At 46.5% G+C, this 15,940-nt stretch overlaps 1 protein-coding gene across 1 annotated transcript in view; it reads right to left on the bottom strand.

Annotated features, from left to right (window-relative positions):
* Positions 1-5,242: 5,242 nt before the first annotated feature.
* Vipr2 (vasoactive intestinal peptide receptor 2) overlaps positions 5,243-15,940 on the bottom strand; it is a 67,822-nt gene continuing 57,124 nt past the window's right edge. The window contains exons 7-13 of the mRNA XM_031356673.1: positions 15,468-15,618; positions 14,377-14,437; positions 13,027-13,096; positions 12,531-12,622; positions 9,119-9,248; positions 9,011-9,052; positions 5,243-7,352 (exon numbers count right to left, since the gene is read on the bottom strand). Of these exons, the coding sequence (XP_031212533.1) occupies positions 7,179-7,352; positions 9,011-9,052; positions 9,119-9,248; positions 12,531-12,622; positions 13,027-13,096; positions 14,377-14,437; positions 15,468-15,618 (720 nt within the window). The 3' untranslated portion in view covers positions 5,243-7,178. The remainder of the gene's footprint in view (positions 7,353-9,010; positions 9,053-9,118; positions 9,249-12,530; positions 12,623-13,026; positions 13,097-14,376; positions 14,438-15,467; positions 15,619-15,940) is intronic.

Raw genomic sequence — 15,940 nt, 5'->3', positions numbered from 1 at the left:
AACTTGATCACCGGCCTACCTATTACTAGTTAAAGTCACTGCTTCTATAAAACAATCTTAAGAAAATAAGAGAAGGGGGCTGGAGAGATGGCTCGGTGGTTAAGAGCACTGACTGTTCTTCCAAAGGTCCTGAGTTCAAATCCCAGAAACCACATGGTGGCTCACAATCATCTGTAATGAGATCTGACTCCCTCTTCTGGAGTGTCTGAAGATAGCTACAGTATACTTACATATAATAAATAAATGAATCTTAAAAAAAAGAAGAGTATATAGTTTTACCCACTTTTTCTTCTTTTTGCCTGTGAGAAGAAACCTGATTGACGCTGAAAGGATCTATCACAATCGACTGTGAACTTACCTGCAACCAGCTAGTGCGTTTAGTTGGTTCCATCTATGTTTTGATAATGTTCTATTAAACCCCATTTTCCTCTGATTTGGTTGTTTGTTTTGTTGTTTATTCAGACTTCTGTTTGAAAGGGAATGTACTGGCTTGTGAACAGAAGAAGTTTCCAGCCTCTGCCTTACCTGTCACATACTCTGACATTTAAAAAATAATTCCTCTGTTCCTTTTTTATGATCCCAGAAGGACCCACCCAATGTTCTCACTAGCAGGTAGTCTCTGGGATAGAATTCTACATCTTTCTTAAAAGCTAATTGTTAATAATAGCTAGAGCCACAAGGTGTGTTTGCCGTGTAGATGGTGAAGGTAGTAAATTGGAAATGTTGGTGTTGCTACTGGGCCGTGGAATGGTTACACATGGTGGCAACTTTGATTTGGTCAAAGTTGGTGTTGTCTACATGGACATCATATATATGGTAGCTGACCCAGTGAATAGGGTATGTACAAGCTACACCCTAAAATAAGAGTTTCCTCTTGGCTTTGTGTCATGTGCCCTCTAGGATAGAAGCAGAAGTCATTTGGTGTGACAGAGTGACAGAAGAGACAAAGGTGGGAGACTGGTGACAAACTGACTGCTGGGAAGGGGAGTTGTGCTGTTAATGTGGAAATGCAGTTACCTATGTTTATCCAGAACCAATCTTGGTCTAATCCACTTAACTGGTTGTATTTGACCCTCTTAAGGTTTAAGTTCAACCATATTTTGTCAGTGTCTCAGTTTCAGTGGAACCTTGTATTTCTGGTTCATTATAAGGAATTGTTCTTCCAATTAAAAGAAAAAGAAATTAGAGTGAATGAACTTGGGAATTAATATGTTGCATGATACAATGGATAATATATTATGGTAATTCATTGTAATAAAACCACCAAATGTTTTTCATCTTGCTATGCATAGCTTAAACTTAACCATTACTGTCATTTTTTTTTTTTTCAAGACAGGGTTTCTCTGTGTAGTCTTGGCTATCCTGGAACTCACTCTGTAGACCAGGCTGGCCTTGAACTCAGAAATCCGCCTGCCTCTGCCGCCCAAGTGCTGGGATTAAAGGCACACGCCACCACTGCCCAGCTCATTACTGTCATTTTTATAGACCACCAGAGCACTAGCTTTAATTTACTTTTACTTATTTTGAGTTTGCATCCTGCCCTTTCAAGTTTTTGGTAAAAAGGTTATCAAGGAGTCTATTCTCGCACACCCAGTGGCTCTGGAGCTATGAGGCAGGTCCTCGTGGTGACCAAGTGTAGGGCACATTTGCAGGATGCCAGGGTGAAGGTCTCTCCTCTGCCCTGGAACATAAGTCACATTGGCTTCCATACAGCAGTTATCAGAGTGAGGCCTGGTAGGGAGGTCAGGGAACCTCCATCACCGGGGCACAGTTTGGTTCACTGGACCCAGAGTCTTGTAGAGTCTGTGTCATTCCTGATGATGGTCATTGACTCTAATGACCTGACCTAGCTGTGGTACTGTCCTACACATGCTGCCCTGACCCACTGTGGCTCACAGCAATGGAGCTGCTTCCACATTCAGGTGTGAGTGACACAAGGGTGTCATTGTGAATCTGGATGGGGCCTCTGAGAAGCCAGGGCTGGTTAGGGATTGAACTCCTGGCACCCGTCACGCTGCGCCCTGTGATGCTCTGTAGAAGTCTTGCTTATGGTTTGGGACTGAGTTTACCCCACTTTGCTATCTCTTTTGCCTTGGACCCTGTCATGGTTTGAATATGCTTGGCCCAGGGAGTGGCACTATTAGGAGGTGTGGCCTTATTGGAGTAGGTGTGTCACTGTGGGCATGCGCTTAAGACCCTCACCCTAGCTGCCTGGAAGTCAGTGTTTTGCTAGCAGCCTCCAGATGAAAATGTAGAACTCTCAGGTCCTCCTGTACCATGCCTACCTGGGTGCTGCCATGTTCCCGGTTTGATAATAGACTGAACTTCTGAACCTGTAAGCCAGCCCCAATTAAGTGTTGTCCTTGTAAGAGTTGTCTTGATCATGGTGTCTGTTCACAGCAGTAAAACCCTAACTAAGACAGGATCTTAATCCCATGGTTACTTGGATTTTTGGTTCTGTATTATGGGGCTTGGCTGATAATGCCCCTTAGCCCTCTGGGTCACTCACTATTGCATCTTTCCCATAACCCCATGTGGCTCCTCACCTCTAACCAATCAGTCTCACCTGGACTGCTGCCCTTCAACCCTGCCCATTTCTGTTGCTTTTCCTTACTCCTTGTAGGATTTTCACTCTAGCAACTCATCTCCCTAACAATGCAGAGCCCTGGAGAGAGGGAAGAGGCAGGTGCAGGGAGTGAGGGCCAAGGGATAATGAATTGGAGGCACTAGGATGAGCAGGCCTCACCTGGAGTCAGATACTAGAGTTCAGAATGCGCATCTTTCAACTCACATACACTGGACCTAGATGAACCTTCAGTGCTGGTAGATTCAAGAATACTTTCTCTGGCATCACCCAAGTGGAAGGAGTACAGAAGCCTGGATTGCAATATGAAAGGCAGCACATCAGCAGCGAGACATTGGGGGTGCGGGGAGTTACAGTGCTGTGTCTTTAAATCTGAAAGAAGGGTAATCATTTATGATTTAAAAAATTCAGTTTACATTTTGTGCTTGTAACTACATTATTTGAACCACAATAGCTAGGATTTTGAAAGGGCATTGATTTTCTGTGCCTTTTGGAGATTTTTACATAAAACTTCAAGAGTGAGAATACGAAAACCCTGACTTTTAAAAGGAGAGCAGTCTGTCTCTGCTTTGTAATTACCCTCCAGTGTTATCTTCAGCTCCAGCTGTTCAATAGAAGCAGCTTTTGGAAAGGTCCTAAGCAGCCTTGGGGAGCAAGCGTCCTTCCTGCAGGTCCAGAAGAGGCATTGTCTTCCAGCCAGGTGGCCACCTGCTGACATGGCCACTGGCTCCACTTCCCTTGTTAATTCGTCAGAGAACACAAAGGAAGGGAGGGTCCCTTTTCTTTCCATCTAAAAAGAACACTTTTCTATATAAAACATGTCCCAAATCCTTTGTAAGGGCCAAGTCCCTGTAACCCATGCTGAGGCTCCTGCTGGCAGTGATGATGACTGCCTGAAGGAAGAGCTGAGACTTCCACTGGGTTGCCTCTCCTGTCCTTGTTCCCATTTGCCAATAATAAAAGAGTTCATTTGTAAATGGCTAGAGCTGAGGGATGCTGCCCACTCACTCATCCAGGCCAAGGTTCTGCTTTAAACTAGATTTAGAGGAAAGCTGTAGAGATGATGTTCAGTGTCCCTCTCCATTAGAGACATGAATGCCCTTGTGAACATTGTCCCAGCAGCCACAGAAAGGAATGAAAGAAAGTATCAACAGGACTAAGCTTACCAATGGCCTACACCTCTAAGTGTGGCAAGGGGCAGCCTTCTGCCATCCCAGGTCCCAGTCCTCATGTTAGCCCAGAGATGAGTGCCCTCAAGTCTACTCAAGGAACTGACCCACTATTGGGCAATTGCTGAAAATATTGTATCTCTGAGTTAGGCAGTAGAGGACAAACCTCTGATCCCAGATACCCTAGGCGCTGAAACGGGAGAATGGGGACTTGAAACTGAGCCTGGACCTTGTCCTGAAAAAGAAAAAAAAATGAATTTCCCTATGCTTATAAGGGAAAGACCTCCGCTCTAGCTTGCATGAACAAAGCTGGCTAAAAACCTGTATGCAGCTTGACCTAATTTTCACGAGTAAAAAGAGAGGAGAAAGGGAAGGAATTGTCTGTGTGACAAAAAAGGCCTGGGACCCGCATCCAGTTCACAATGACTATCTCTGGGGCTGGGCTGAGCTCAGAGCATTCCACTTTCTGCATGACAATTAGCTGAAAGTCTGAGGTTTCCCATCTCCTTAAGTTCCCATAATCTGAAGCAGCCGGTTTAAAATGGCTGGCATTTGATGAGAAAGAAAAGCAAGCACATGTATTCATACAGATGGGGCTGGTTCTCAGTGTACTTCCCAGCTGTTCCAGCAGGCTGACTCCCTTGGGCCCATCTGCAGAGCTGTCCTGTTTTGAGCACCTCATTCCAAGCATCCTTAATCAGATAGGACAACTGTGATCCTAGAGGGCCCTGTAGAGCCCTCCTCTCCCATCCTGCTGCTTTCTCTGAGGAAATTTCCCCAGAAGCTGTCTGGATGACTTCTATGTTCATGCTCTTGAGGATTTGATACCAGTGTACAGTGTTCCTGACTACCCAGCAGCAGTGTTGTGTGTGGAGCAGAAACAGATTTTTATCTGTCTAGTGGCTAAGGGTCAGTATAGACAAGCACCCACGAATAAGCACACACACACACACACACACACACACACACACATTCACAGACTTATATCTGAACACCTCCACATGCACACAGACGTGAACCCCACATAAATTTACGAATAACCATCTCCAAATGAGCACATGCACTTATATGTACAACATGTTGTTTCTTAAGCACACATATGTGTACAGGCTTGTGCATATCTACTACACACACACATTTTTAGCTTGCTCAGAGCACACACACGTAAGTACAACATGTACTTAAGCAAACTAAGCACACATATGCACACAGGCATATGCATATCTACCACACACACACATATTTCAGCTTACTCTGTTGACAAGACTCAGGTTCTATAGAGCTGAGGGAGCAGATATGGCTGCAGGGTAGGAATAGCCAGGTATGCTGGGCACATCCTCATGGCTGCCGCTTATACATCTTGGGCACCTCAGACCCAACTTCTTCTATGTGGAATTGTAGGCAGCACAGTCCAGAGTCAGGGTGCTCGTGTATAGCAGCAGGCGGCTGTGTTCTAGGGCCCCAGCATCATTCATAGCAGACTCTCACATAGAATGAAATCAGGTTTATTGCAGTATATACACAGTTTAGTATAAACACAGCTCACTCTGTGTTTGTAGATATTCCATATACAACATGTAAGGTCACATGCTGGCCACATGGTTACTACACCTCTGCTACTGGTGAGTTCCAGAAGTGGCCACTTTGTGATCAGCCCATCTCTTTACCAGGGAGAGGACCCAGCTCTATGTAGCATTAGCACATGCTGGGCTGAGGGAATCATGTCCCTGTACATTTGAATGTTCCATGTGTAATCAGTGACTGCTTGTGTTCACAGGTTGTACATGTCTCTTCAGGGTCATGGCAGGGTCACATCCAGTTGTTGATAGGACTCTTTCAAATATGGGAGAACTGTGTATCCTCAGAACTGCTGGGTTAGCAGTGAGCTCTGTATGAAGAGAGTCACGGATGACACCAGGACTTGTAGCATCCACCTATCGCCACTGCCAACAGCTTCTTTTCAGTGTTGGTGACCTGGGTCGTTTGCTCTCCACAACCTGTTCTCTAGCTTTGTAGCCCTGGAAGGCAGCAGGGTAGTGGTGTTTTCTAGATCATCTGAGGTGCCTGTCCCATGCAGTTGCAAACTGGAGGCTTTTCAAGTGTTGATGGAGGCAAAAGTCCAGTGGCAGTTCTGTGGGACAGACATTCAGGCCACATGTCTGGCCATGGGGCCTCAGCTAGTCCCTAGACACTTCTCTGCTGTACTAAAGCTTTCACATCCTGGAAGTGGTGTCCCTACTTTTGTGATTTCCTGACCCTGAGACCTCTGGCTCTGGCACAATGGTTGAGATCATTGGTATTCATACTGGCCAGGGCCTACATGCCACAGAAGCCACAAGGAAAACATTTTGCAGCTCTTATCCTTGGTGTGTGTGTGTGTGTGTGTGTGTGTTAGGGGGAAGCTACATAAACTGTGCCAGAACACTAGGTCTAGAATCTACAGTCCTTGCACTGGACCATGACATAGTCTTCCAGGGTCTCTGAACACTGAAGGCAAAGGCATTCTCTGTCTTCAATCACGGCAAACATTTCCTCAGGTCTGCTTGCCTACAGTTGCAAATAACATCAGAAAAATATGGATTGTTACTGGCAAATATTGGGTAGGAATACTTGATGCTGTTTTATCCTTTGATAAAATAATTCTCTTTTTAAACAGTTTTTAAGATGGTGATTTTCTTTAACAATGGAACCGTTTTCTATTGGCTAGAGAACAACTCTGGGCTGGATGGACAAGTCACAAGGGCCTTCATGCCGACAGCTGGTATGGGATCCAGAGCTGCTCACCACTTGTAGGAAGCAGCAGATGCTAAGTGCCTCAGGAGGATATGAATTCCTGGCTTGGCCAATGAACCATGAACATCCTTCTTGACTTATCTTTGGTCACTACCAGATGGCCCAGGGAATGGCAAGGGTGTGGCTGTCCAGATGTAGTCCCACAGGAAAGAACTCAAGGCCAGGGGGACCAGGAAGCTTCTAGGATGAGAAGTTTGCTCTCTGCTGCTTTCTGTGGTATGCCATAGACTGGGGAGGAATTTCAGAGACATCCATAGGCATGCGTTGGGTGCCATGGGGGTGATACTCAGTTGGTTCTGGACCTGGTTCCTCCTCACAGGAGGCAGTAGGGGAACTGGAATCTTCCTCCTTGTTCTCTTCAGGGGTACTAGAATCCAGTTTTGATGTTCAGGGCTACCTGGCTTCCTTGCTCGCTTTGAAAGTAGAATATGGCTGAGCCATATTATGAAGAGGATGGCTTAAAGGCTAGAGTTTGACAATAATAATTGGTGTTTCAATCAAGTTACATGTGAGGATCAGAGTTAAGGACCAGGGCTGAACCAATAAGGCACCAGACACTGGGGCAGCAGAGGAATCTGGCAAACACACATGTCAAACCCAGCAGCACTGTCAGCTCTGTTTGAGGGACGCAGCTAAATGACTGAGGTCTCTGACTGCAGGAAGGACTGGGTGCGGGAGCCACGGTGTATCTGTAGGGCGCTTTCTGAGCCATTCCGGGACATGGACCAGCTGTGCAGCCGGTAGTCCCGGCTCCCAGGTTGGGTCAGGCACAGGCTTCGCCATCTTCTTTTCAGTTCACACTGAACCTGGGGATGAGGGTGTTAGTGAAGAGTCAGCTTGGAATGCAGGAACTCATGAATCCTCCAAAGCAGCACGTAGCATGTATTCAACCATAGATAGCAAACAGCTGGCATGGTTTTAGAGCTCTTCTTTACCAGCCACAGGATGAGCAGTCTGGCCCACCCCCATTCCTGGCTCCTAGAGAGAAGTATCCTCAGGCCTCAGGAAAGTGTTGGGTGAGTGTGCAGGGGTTGTGGTGTGGGGGGACAGAACAGAGAACTGGAGGAGATAGGTCTAGCTTTGATGCATATGAATGCCAGGCACCAGCAGGCTACACTGATGTAGCATGGGCCTAGGCATGGGGGTGGTGCACAGAAAAGTGTACGGCCTTATGGATATTAGTGAGCCTGATTTAGTATGGAATATGTCTTGCCTTGGAGCAACCCCATGGATCCTTTAGGATTTTCATCAATGTCTTCCCCCTTTAAAGACTCTGAGTGAAGAAAGTGTTAGGAGTGGACAGGGACACTGGCTCTGTAAAAGCCTTCCTTAGTGACTAGAAAAGGGGCTAGCTATCAGGTGAAGGTCACACAGAGACAGTCAGCAATACCTGGGGTGGGTAGATTCTAAGGATTGGAGGTGCACAGAAGGAGAGTTTACATAAGGAGGACTAGGCTTTCATGTGTTTTGGGGCAGTGATGCATCACTCAATAAGGCCTAGCCCCATGCCCTGCGGGCAGTGGTGGTGGTGGTGGCGGCGAGTGCCTTTAATCCCAGCATTTGGGAGGCAGAGGCAAGCAGATTTCTGAGTTTGAAGCCAGCCTGGTCTACAGAGTGAGTTCCAGGACAGCCAGGGCTACACAGGGAAACCCTGTCTCAAGAAACCAACCAACCAACCAAACAAACAAACAAAAAACCCAAAAAAACCAACCAACCAACCAACCAACCAAACAAACAAACAAAAAAAACCCAGCAAGAATCTATTTATAGAGGCCTTTGGCCCTATGAAGGTTCTGTGCCCCAGTGTAGGGGAATACCAGGGCCAGTAAGTGGGAGAAGATGGGATGGCGAGCAGGGGGAGTGGGGAGGGAACAGGGGAGGGGTTTGTTCTTGTTATATTTTGTTTTTTTTTTTTTTTTGAGGGGAAACTGGGAAAGGAGAAATCATATGACATGTAAATATATATCTAATAAAAATTCAAATTAAAAAACAAAACAAAACAACAACAACAAAAAAGGCCTAGCCCCTCCTACCAACACCATCCCTTCTTGGACTCAGTTCTGGGTTGAAGAGTAAGATGCTGATCCTAGGGGATGGAGAGATGACTCAGAGGTTAAGAGCACTGTCTGCTCTTCTAGATGTCCTGAGTTCAATTCCCACCAACCACATGGTGGCTCACAACCATCTATACTGAGATCTGATGACCTCTTCTTAAATGCACGTGTACATACAGATAGAGCACTCATATACAAAAGGTAACTAAATAAATATGTTGATCATGAAGGGGCAATTGGGTGGAGAACAGAGGCTCAGTTTTGCTGGAAGGACTGGAAGTGTTGTTAAGAGGGGCTTTGGAAACCAAGTGTGAACTTGGTTGCATGGGGGCATAGTTGAGCAGAGGTTGATGATGGGGCCAACTTCTGACCCAATGTCAGTGCCCAGTTCCAGCTGACAAAGGACTTACCTCACTGTTCAGGAAGCAGTAAAGAACTGCTACCACCAGGCCCTGCAAAGAGACAGAATGTCAGAGCTGCCCACAGTTTGTGGCACCCACAGCACCTCCCATGCTTACCTGGAAGGAACCAACACATAACTCAAACAGGATCTGGTACGTGGAGGAGATGCCAATAGGGAAGGCAGCAAACACCATGTAGTGGACGCCAAACAGTGGAATTAGCAGCAGTGTGGACTTGGCGAGCCTCCTAGTAGAAGGAGAAGGACATGATGGCTCGCGCACCTTGTGCTTCTCACGTCTCCCATCCGAGATCATGAGAGATTTCAGAGGCTGAAGCGGTCAGGGAATACACAATGCTTACTCTTCTTGTGTCAGTGAACCCTCTTCTTCACACACTTGGGCAGAATTTTCAAATGTGGACATACAAGTCTGCTTGTGAAGATGAGATTCTTACAGGGCATATTGTGTGGCTCACCAGCTTTCAGGAAATTTACTGTCATTTATCACAAGTGCCAACTGCTGGGCCACACTACTCTTGGACAGATAATTCTGGTGGGTCTGGGATATTCAATGACAAACCCTACTAGGAGCAGGACCTTGGATTTCATTCTCAGAACTGGGTGCGGGGGATTGCATGCAGTATCCCCCAAGCATATAGGGGGTCTTCCATTACTGATATAGGCACCAGTCATTATGGATCAGTTTTTCCTGGAATCTGAGTTATATCAGCCAACGCTTCCTAAGCTTCTGCTGAAGAGAAACCATATGGAGGCCTTGTTGAAGCTCAGATTCCAAGCCTCATCAGAGTTCTGGAACAGGAAGAGTTGGGCAACAGCCTGAGAATCTGCATTTCTGTCCAGTTCCTAGTGACATCTGCTGTCCTTATCCTGTCTTATTAGCCTCACACTAGGAACCAGGTATCTAGCTTACCATCCCCAGGTGCCTCCAACTGCTAAGGAGTGACTACTCACTCATCTGAGCAGCCGCCTGGAGGGTGTGCAGGTATGTGGAAGCCATCTCTTGGCTTCTTAGTATTGCTAAGCACACAGCCTATCTCCTCTAGATTCAGCTAGGGAAGGCAGGAGGCTCCTCCTAGTTCCTGTTCCTCTTTTTCCTTTCCTTACCTTCTGTGATGGTTTGTATGTGCTCAGCCCAGGGAGTGGCAGGATTAGAAGGTGTGGACCTCTTGGAGTGGGTGTGTCACTGTGAACATGGAGGGCTTTAAGACCCTCATCCTAGTTGTCTGGAAGCCAGTATTCTGCTAGCAGTCTCCAGATGAAGATGTGAACTATCAGCTCCTCTTGCACCATGCCTACCTGGATGATGCCATTGATGATAATTGACTGAACCTCTGAACCTGTAAGCCCACCCCAATTAAATGTTCTTTTTAAGAGTTGCTTTGGTCATGGTGTCTGTTTTACAGCAGTAAAACCCTAACTAAGACACCTTCTAACACAGGAGGAAAAATAATCAACTTTCTCTCACTTATTTTAAAGGTTTCCTCTTCAAGTCCACACAAGTTAGAGTTATCTGAAAAGAGGGATCCTCAATTGAGGAATTGCCTCCAAAAGATCAAGCTGTAAGGCATTTTCTTAATTAGTGATCAATGGGGAAGTGCCCAGCCCAGTGAGTGAGGCTACCCCTGGGCTGATGGTCCTGGATTCTATAAGAAAGCAGGCTGAGCAAGCCATGAGGAGCAGGCCAGTAAGGAACACCCTCCATGGCTTCTGCATCAGCTCCTACCTCCAGGTTCCTGCCCTGTTTGAGCTCCTGTCCTGAGTTCTTTCAATAAGGAACAGTGCTGTGGAAATATAAGTTGCATAAACTCTTTCCTACCTAACCTGCTTTTTGGACATGAAGTTTCATCACAGTAATAGAAACCCTAAGTAAGACACAGGGCATGCGAATTCTAGAGATGTGTGCCTTCCTCCATATGTTGGGTCCTATGAGCTGGGAGATTAAGGGCAGGGTTTTTCCCATTTGATAACTTGCACAGAAGCCTGATACTTTCTGTGATGGTCATGGTGCAAGTGGTAGGTTTCTCTACCAACAAGATGTCACTGCAGCTGCTGCCTTGCAAAAGCACGCCCTGTGCCCAGCAGGGTGGGTCACCAGGCTCTCGAGCACAATCCCTTTAGTTGAGGTTATATGGAAGCTGCTAGGTCCCGACATTTACATGACCTATCTACACATCTGTCCCTAGGAAAGCCTGTGGGAGAGGAAGGTCTTTAGTCTTTCTTAGCTACAACCCAAGGGGTGAAACATAGCCTTCTGCCCTTCTCATCACCATGGAAGAGAACAGACTTCATTACCCTATATAATTGTTTCCAAAATAAAAGTATCCATCCCAAGACCTTCTTAACTAACACTCACCAGGAGCCCAGAGAAAAGGTCAGCACAGATACTAAACAGGATTTGCCGAAAATCCAAATTCAATTGAAAGGCGACTAAGAATGCCCGCCCTGCTTTCCAGGGCTGCATGAGAACCATTATCTCTGATCAGGCACCATGTGGTAGCTTATACCTTGTTATGTGTAACCTGGCAGGTTTCTTCCACAAAGAGAAACTTATTTCTTGTATTTTGTGCACAGCATGACACAACTAAGACTTAAATGTCCACCAAGTCCTTTTTCCATTCTTCTGTGCCAGGCACTGAATGCCTTTCAGTTGTTTCCCAAATGCAACAGGCAAATATCCACTCCATTTTACAGGAGAGAAGACAGCATACAGGGAAGACCCCTCTCTGCTCAGCCATACTGCTGGTTCAGCACTCATATCATGCTACATTTTTTCCCATGAAAAGCAGCTTGGGTAAAAGTGGTAACTTCCAACTGGCTGGGAGCAGATCACTTGCCAGGGTAATGCAGCTCTTAGCCAGCACAGTATCATTTGAACCCAGGCTTCTGTCCGGTATCAAATACAGCATCACCAAACTGAGTTCAGGCTCCTGAGCTGTACCAAATATAACATCGCTGAAATCAGTTCACATCATACCTGAGCTGGGATCTATTTTTTTTTTTTTTGTGAATTATGGGTAACCTACTGATCTCTTGGATTATCACAAATTAGCTAGTGACATACATGACCTCCATCCCTGTGCCCTTCTAAGTGACACACAGCTTGTTAGATTACTGCTAAAAGCAGATCTAGGCACAAAGTGCCAGCTGTGCTTGTGTGGACTAGCTCCAAGGTCTGATGGGGAGGACGACAATATGAAGAGCAATGTGTGGTCAAAGGAAGATGTCAAGCTGTGATATCATAGAAAGGACACACACTTAAGGACACTCTCACACGAAGGCTCTATGCATGATGGCAAACATGAGAGAATGTTCGTACTTTTAGCACCATCATCCTATCAGTGTGATTATTTGACTCCCCTGCCTGCTGGGCCAGCAGACTCCAGTGTCAGTGCACACTGAGCCTTAGAGAGCCACCTGGGTACCTCGAGGAGCTTCTGCAGATTGGCATTAGGCTCGACTCTCCACAAACTTTGCTGCACATTTCTCATGCTGGACAAGCAGATACTCACTTGTACTGTGACTGGTCATTGCCACCAACATCTGGAGAAGTTAGCTTCTGAAGTAAAATCCTTACAATGCTGATGAAGAGGGCAAAGTTGACCTGCACAGACACAAGAAAGGACTGTGTGATCTGTGAGCACCTTTAAATCTTATCCTTGATCACCCATCTATTGCATTTAGCCACCATCTACCCAAGGCACTAGGTCTGCCCACTACACCAAAGAGGACCTCGTGTGGGCATTGAGGGTACTACTGCATAAGGTTGTGGTTAACTGAGCAGCTGGAAGTGGGCAGCAGACTATTTTAATCTCCTCCAAGCCTAGAATCCTTCCGATCTGAGCACCTTGGAGTCCACTCTTCCCTGGGTATTGCCCTGGAGGTGATGGGGCCCTGTAAGAAGGTGGTAGCCACTTGCACACAGTGAAGCATGGTGGCTACACTCTGCATGGTACAGGTGCACAAAAGAAAAGCAGAGCATAAGCCTCTCCACAGGCAGCTACTTACTACAATAGAAATTAGAATGGGCATCCGAATGACCCACCAGGGGATGCTGTGGTCGTTTGTGTCCCAGCAACTGTTAGAGAGAAAGAAACTGGTGTCACTCTGACTCAACATATAAACTAGGCTCTGAGCAGAACTGCTTCGGTAAGGAGTAATTCTCACATGAAGTTTGCAGAACCAACCTTCCCCCTTCTTGGGTCTTATACTCAATGTGCCAATCAGATTCTTGATTGCACAGTCACCTCCAACTAGATCTAACTGCCCTGCATGTAGAGTGAAGCGGGTCTATTGGGTGAGTCAAACTGACAGTCTACTAATGGCGAGGTACCATGGAGTGCAGCTCCAGGGCTGGTAAGTCTCAGAGCTGTGATGTTAATTCAAGGCATGTGCTCTCACTTGCTCTTGATGCCACCAAGGCCCTTTTCTTCCTTCTGAAAACATATTCTCTCAAATTGTTTGTATCTCTGTCTGGACGAATTAAAAATGTGCCTTGAGAGTGATTGAAGTGGTCTTGACTTTCAGTAGGGTTTATCTCCAGCAAAAGGCTACAGCTCGCAGTGGGTGCTGACTGTTCCAGTAAAGGCAGAGTTCCATGGCCTAGGGGCCCCAGCCTGTTTGGCAATGTGACATGGGCAGTTGAGCTGGCTCTGAGACCTCCAAACCACAGAGCAAAGACTGCCTTCCAGCTAACACTACCTCAGTTGTTAGTCCTGCTTCCCCAGGGGTGACTGGGCCAGTGAACCCAGCTGAGGAACAATTGCTGGGGTAGGTAGATGGGGCTTCATTTTTTGTTGTTAGTGTAAAGTCACAGACTAAAAAACTAGATTGGCCTAGACCAAGCACTCAGAGTGATATGTTCTCCAGTGGATGACTGATACCCTGGGGTCTTTTGTGAGATCCATCTAGGTTAGGGATGCCTGTTACTACCTCTGGGCTCAGAAGTTCTCAGAGGAGGAACTCACAGAGGCCATCCAGGCAGCCACATAGCTTGATTTCAATGCATTTTCCCTCAGTAAACCTGCTTGTTTCTGCTTGGCTCTCTCTTGGGGACACCAAAGAGTCATGCAAAGTATCACTCATTCTGGCTGGCTTGTCCCGATTTTAGCTAAACACAGGCATGGCTTAACTTTCACCTCTCATTTGGGCCATCTTCTAAATTCTGAAACTTGTAGTGAGTCTTGTTCATGACCATCCACATGTCTTCTAATCATGGGGTGCTAAATGTTGCCTAGAAATGCCTTGACTGCCTGGAAGTCTTTTGTCTCTAATGGTACAAGCTTCTTTAGCTCTCAGATATTTTACCAGTACCAGCAGGCCTTGTTTCACAGGCATGAATGGACATATAGCACTTACCCTGTGTCTTCTAAAGAGAGGCGAGTTGCTGTCCATGCACCTATACACACACTGGGGATGCCTGTGGAGAGACCCCATCAGACTGGCTTGTGCTCATCAATGAGAAGCAGCACCCCTGTACACCTGATACTCAGGAACCAGAAAATGTAAAGAGGAATTTCAACCAAAGACCATATGGAAGCTCTCGCTTAATGTCTTCATCAATATGTGAAGGTTTGCACTTATACTTTATTAAGCAGCAAAGACAAATATGTTTGAAAGCTGAGAATCTGAACAGGACTGAAACCTATCTGTTGAAGACAGGGAGGCCAAGCAAATGGCTCCATGTTGTCTGAGGGGCTGTGAGTTTTACTCCCTAAGCCAAGCTTTCATCTCTTCCTGCTCTGGAAAGGGCTGGACTTCTGGCAGCAGGTAGGTGTGCCATCAGCCTGCTTCTCTGATTTTTCATTGCTGATATGAGCTGATTAGAAAAAGGGAGAGGAACAATTATTTTGCTACTTGTTAGCAGCTGTTTCATTTAAGGTAAGGGGGATGCGAATGGAAGTTGATTTCTAAAGGATTTAAAACCAGCTCCTTGCTGAAGGGGTTTGCAACCCCATAGGAAGAACAACAATATCAACCACTTAGACCCCCACCCCAGAGCTCCCAGGGACTAAACCACCAACCAAAAAGTACATATGGAGGAATCCATGGCTCCAGCTACATATATAGCAGAAAATGGCCTTGTCAATGGGATGAGAGGCCCTTGGTCCTGTGAAGATTTGATGCCAGAGTGTAGTGGAATGCCAGGGTGGGGAGGCAGGAGTGGGTAGGTGGGTGGGGGAGCACCTCATAGAAGCAGGGGGAGGGAGGATGGGATAGGGGGTTTCTGGAGGGGAAACTGAGAAGGGGGATAACATTTGAAATATAAATAAATAAAATATCCAATAAAAAAGAAAACAAAATAAAACCAGCTCCTTGTTGACGTCAATGGAGCCTCAAAGCACCCAAGGTGACCATGGAGTACGCCCCTGGAGTAGGGTTTTGAGCAGAAGCCTACATATTTTGGCCAAATGAAATGGGAATCAAGATGGAGACTATGAAGCCCTTACCCCATCCGATCAGAAGGTAGGCCAGGAAGCACCTGCTGGGAGGAAGGATGGCTACCAGGAGGGTGTGCAGGTAGAGACCCTCCACCAGAAGCCAGTAGAAGTTCGCCATGATACAGTACTGGAAGAATACCAGGCTGAGCTTGCAGCCGACCTGGAACCAGAGACAGTTGGTAAAAATAGTTATGGTTGGTGCAGCAGCTCTCTGTTTGGATAAATTGTAAAGCAAAGCCAGCCTGCTGACTTGGACAGACATTGTTAATATCTTGGTCTGGCAGAGGCCAAAGTGTGTTATACTGAGGCACAGCCCTTTGAATATACAATGCCAGGGACCATCTGCAGGAAGCCTCTGATTCTCTGAAGCAAGAAGTATAGGCAGGGAGTTCCTGGGAATCAGTTGTTGGCCACCTTCCTGGAACCCAGGCTGAGACATTCCTCGTCTTCCTCTTCTTCCTCCTCCTCCTCCTCCTCCTCCT

The sequence above is a fragment of the Mastomys coucha genome, unplaced genomic scaffold (genome assembly GCF_008632895.1).
Source record: "Mastomys coucha isolate ucsf_1 unplaced genomic scaffold, UCSF_Mcou_1 pScaffold6, whole genome shotgun sequence".
Classification (NCBI taxonomy): Eukaryota; Metazoa; Chordata; class Mammalia; order Rodentia; family Muridae; genus Mastomys; species Mastomys coucha.
Note: the sequence above shows the minus strand (reverse complement) of the source record. Positions and strands in the feature narration are given on the sequence as shown.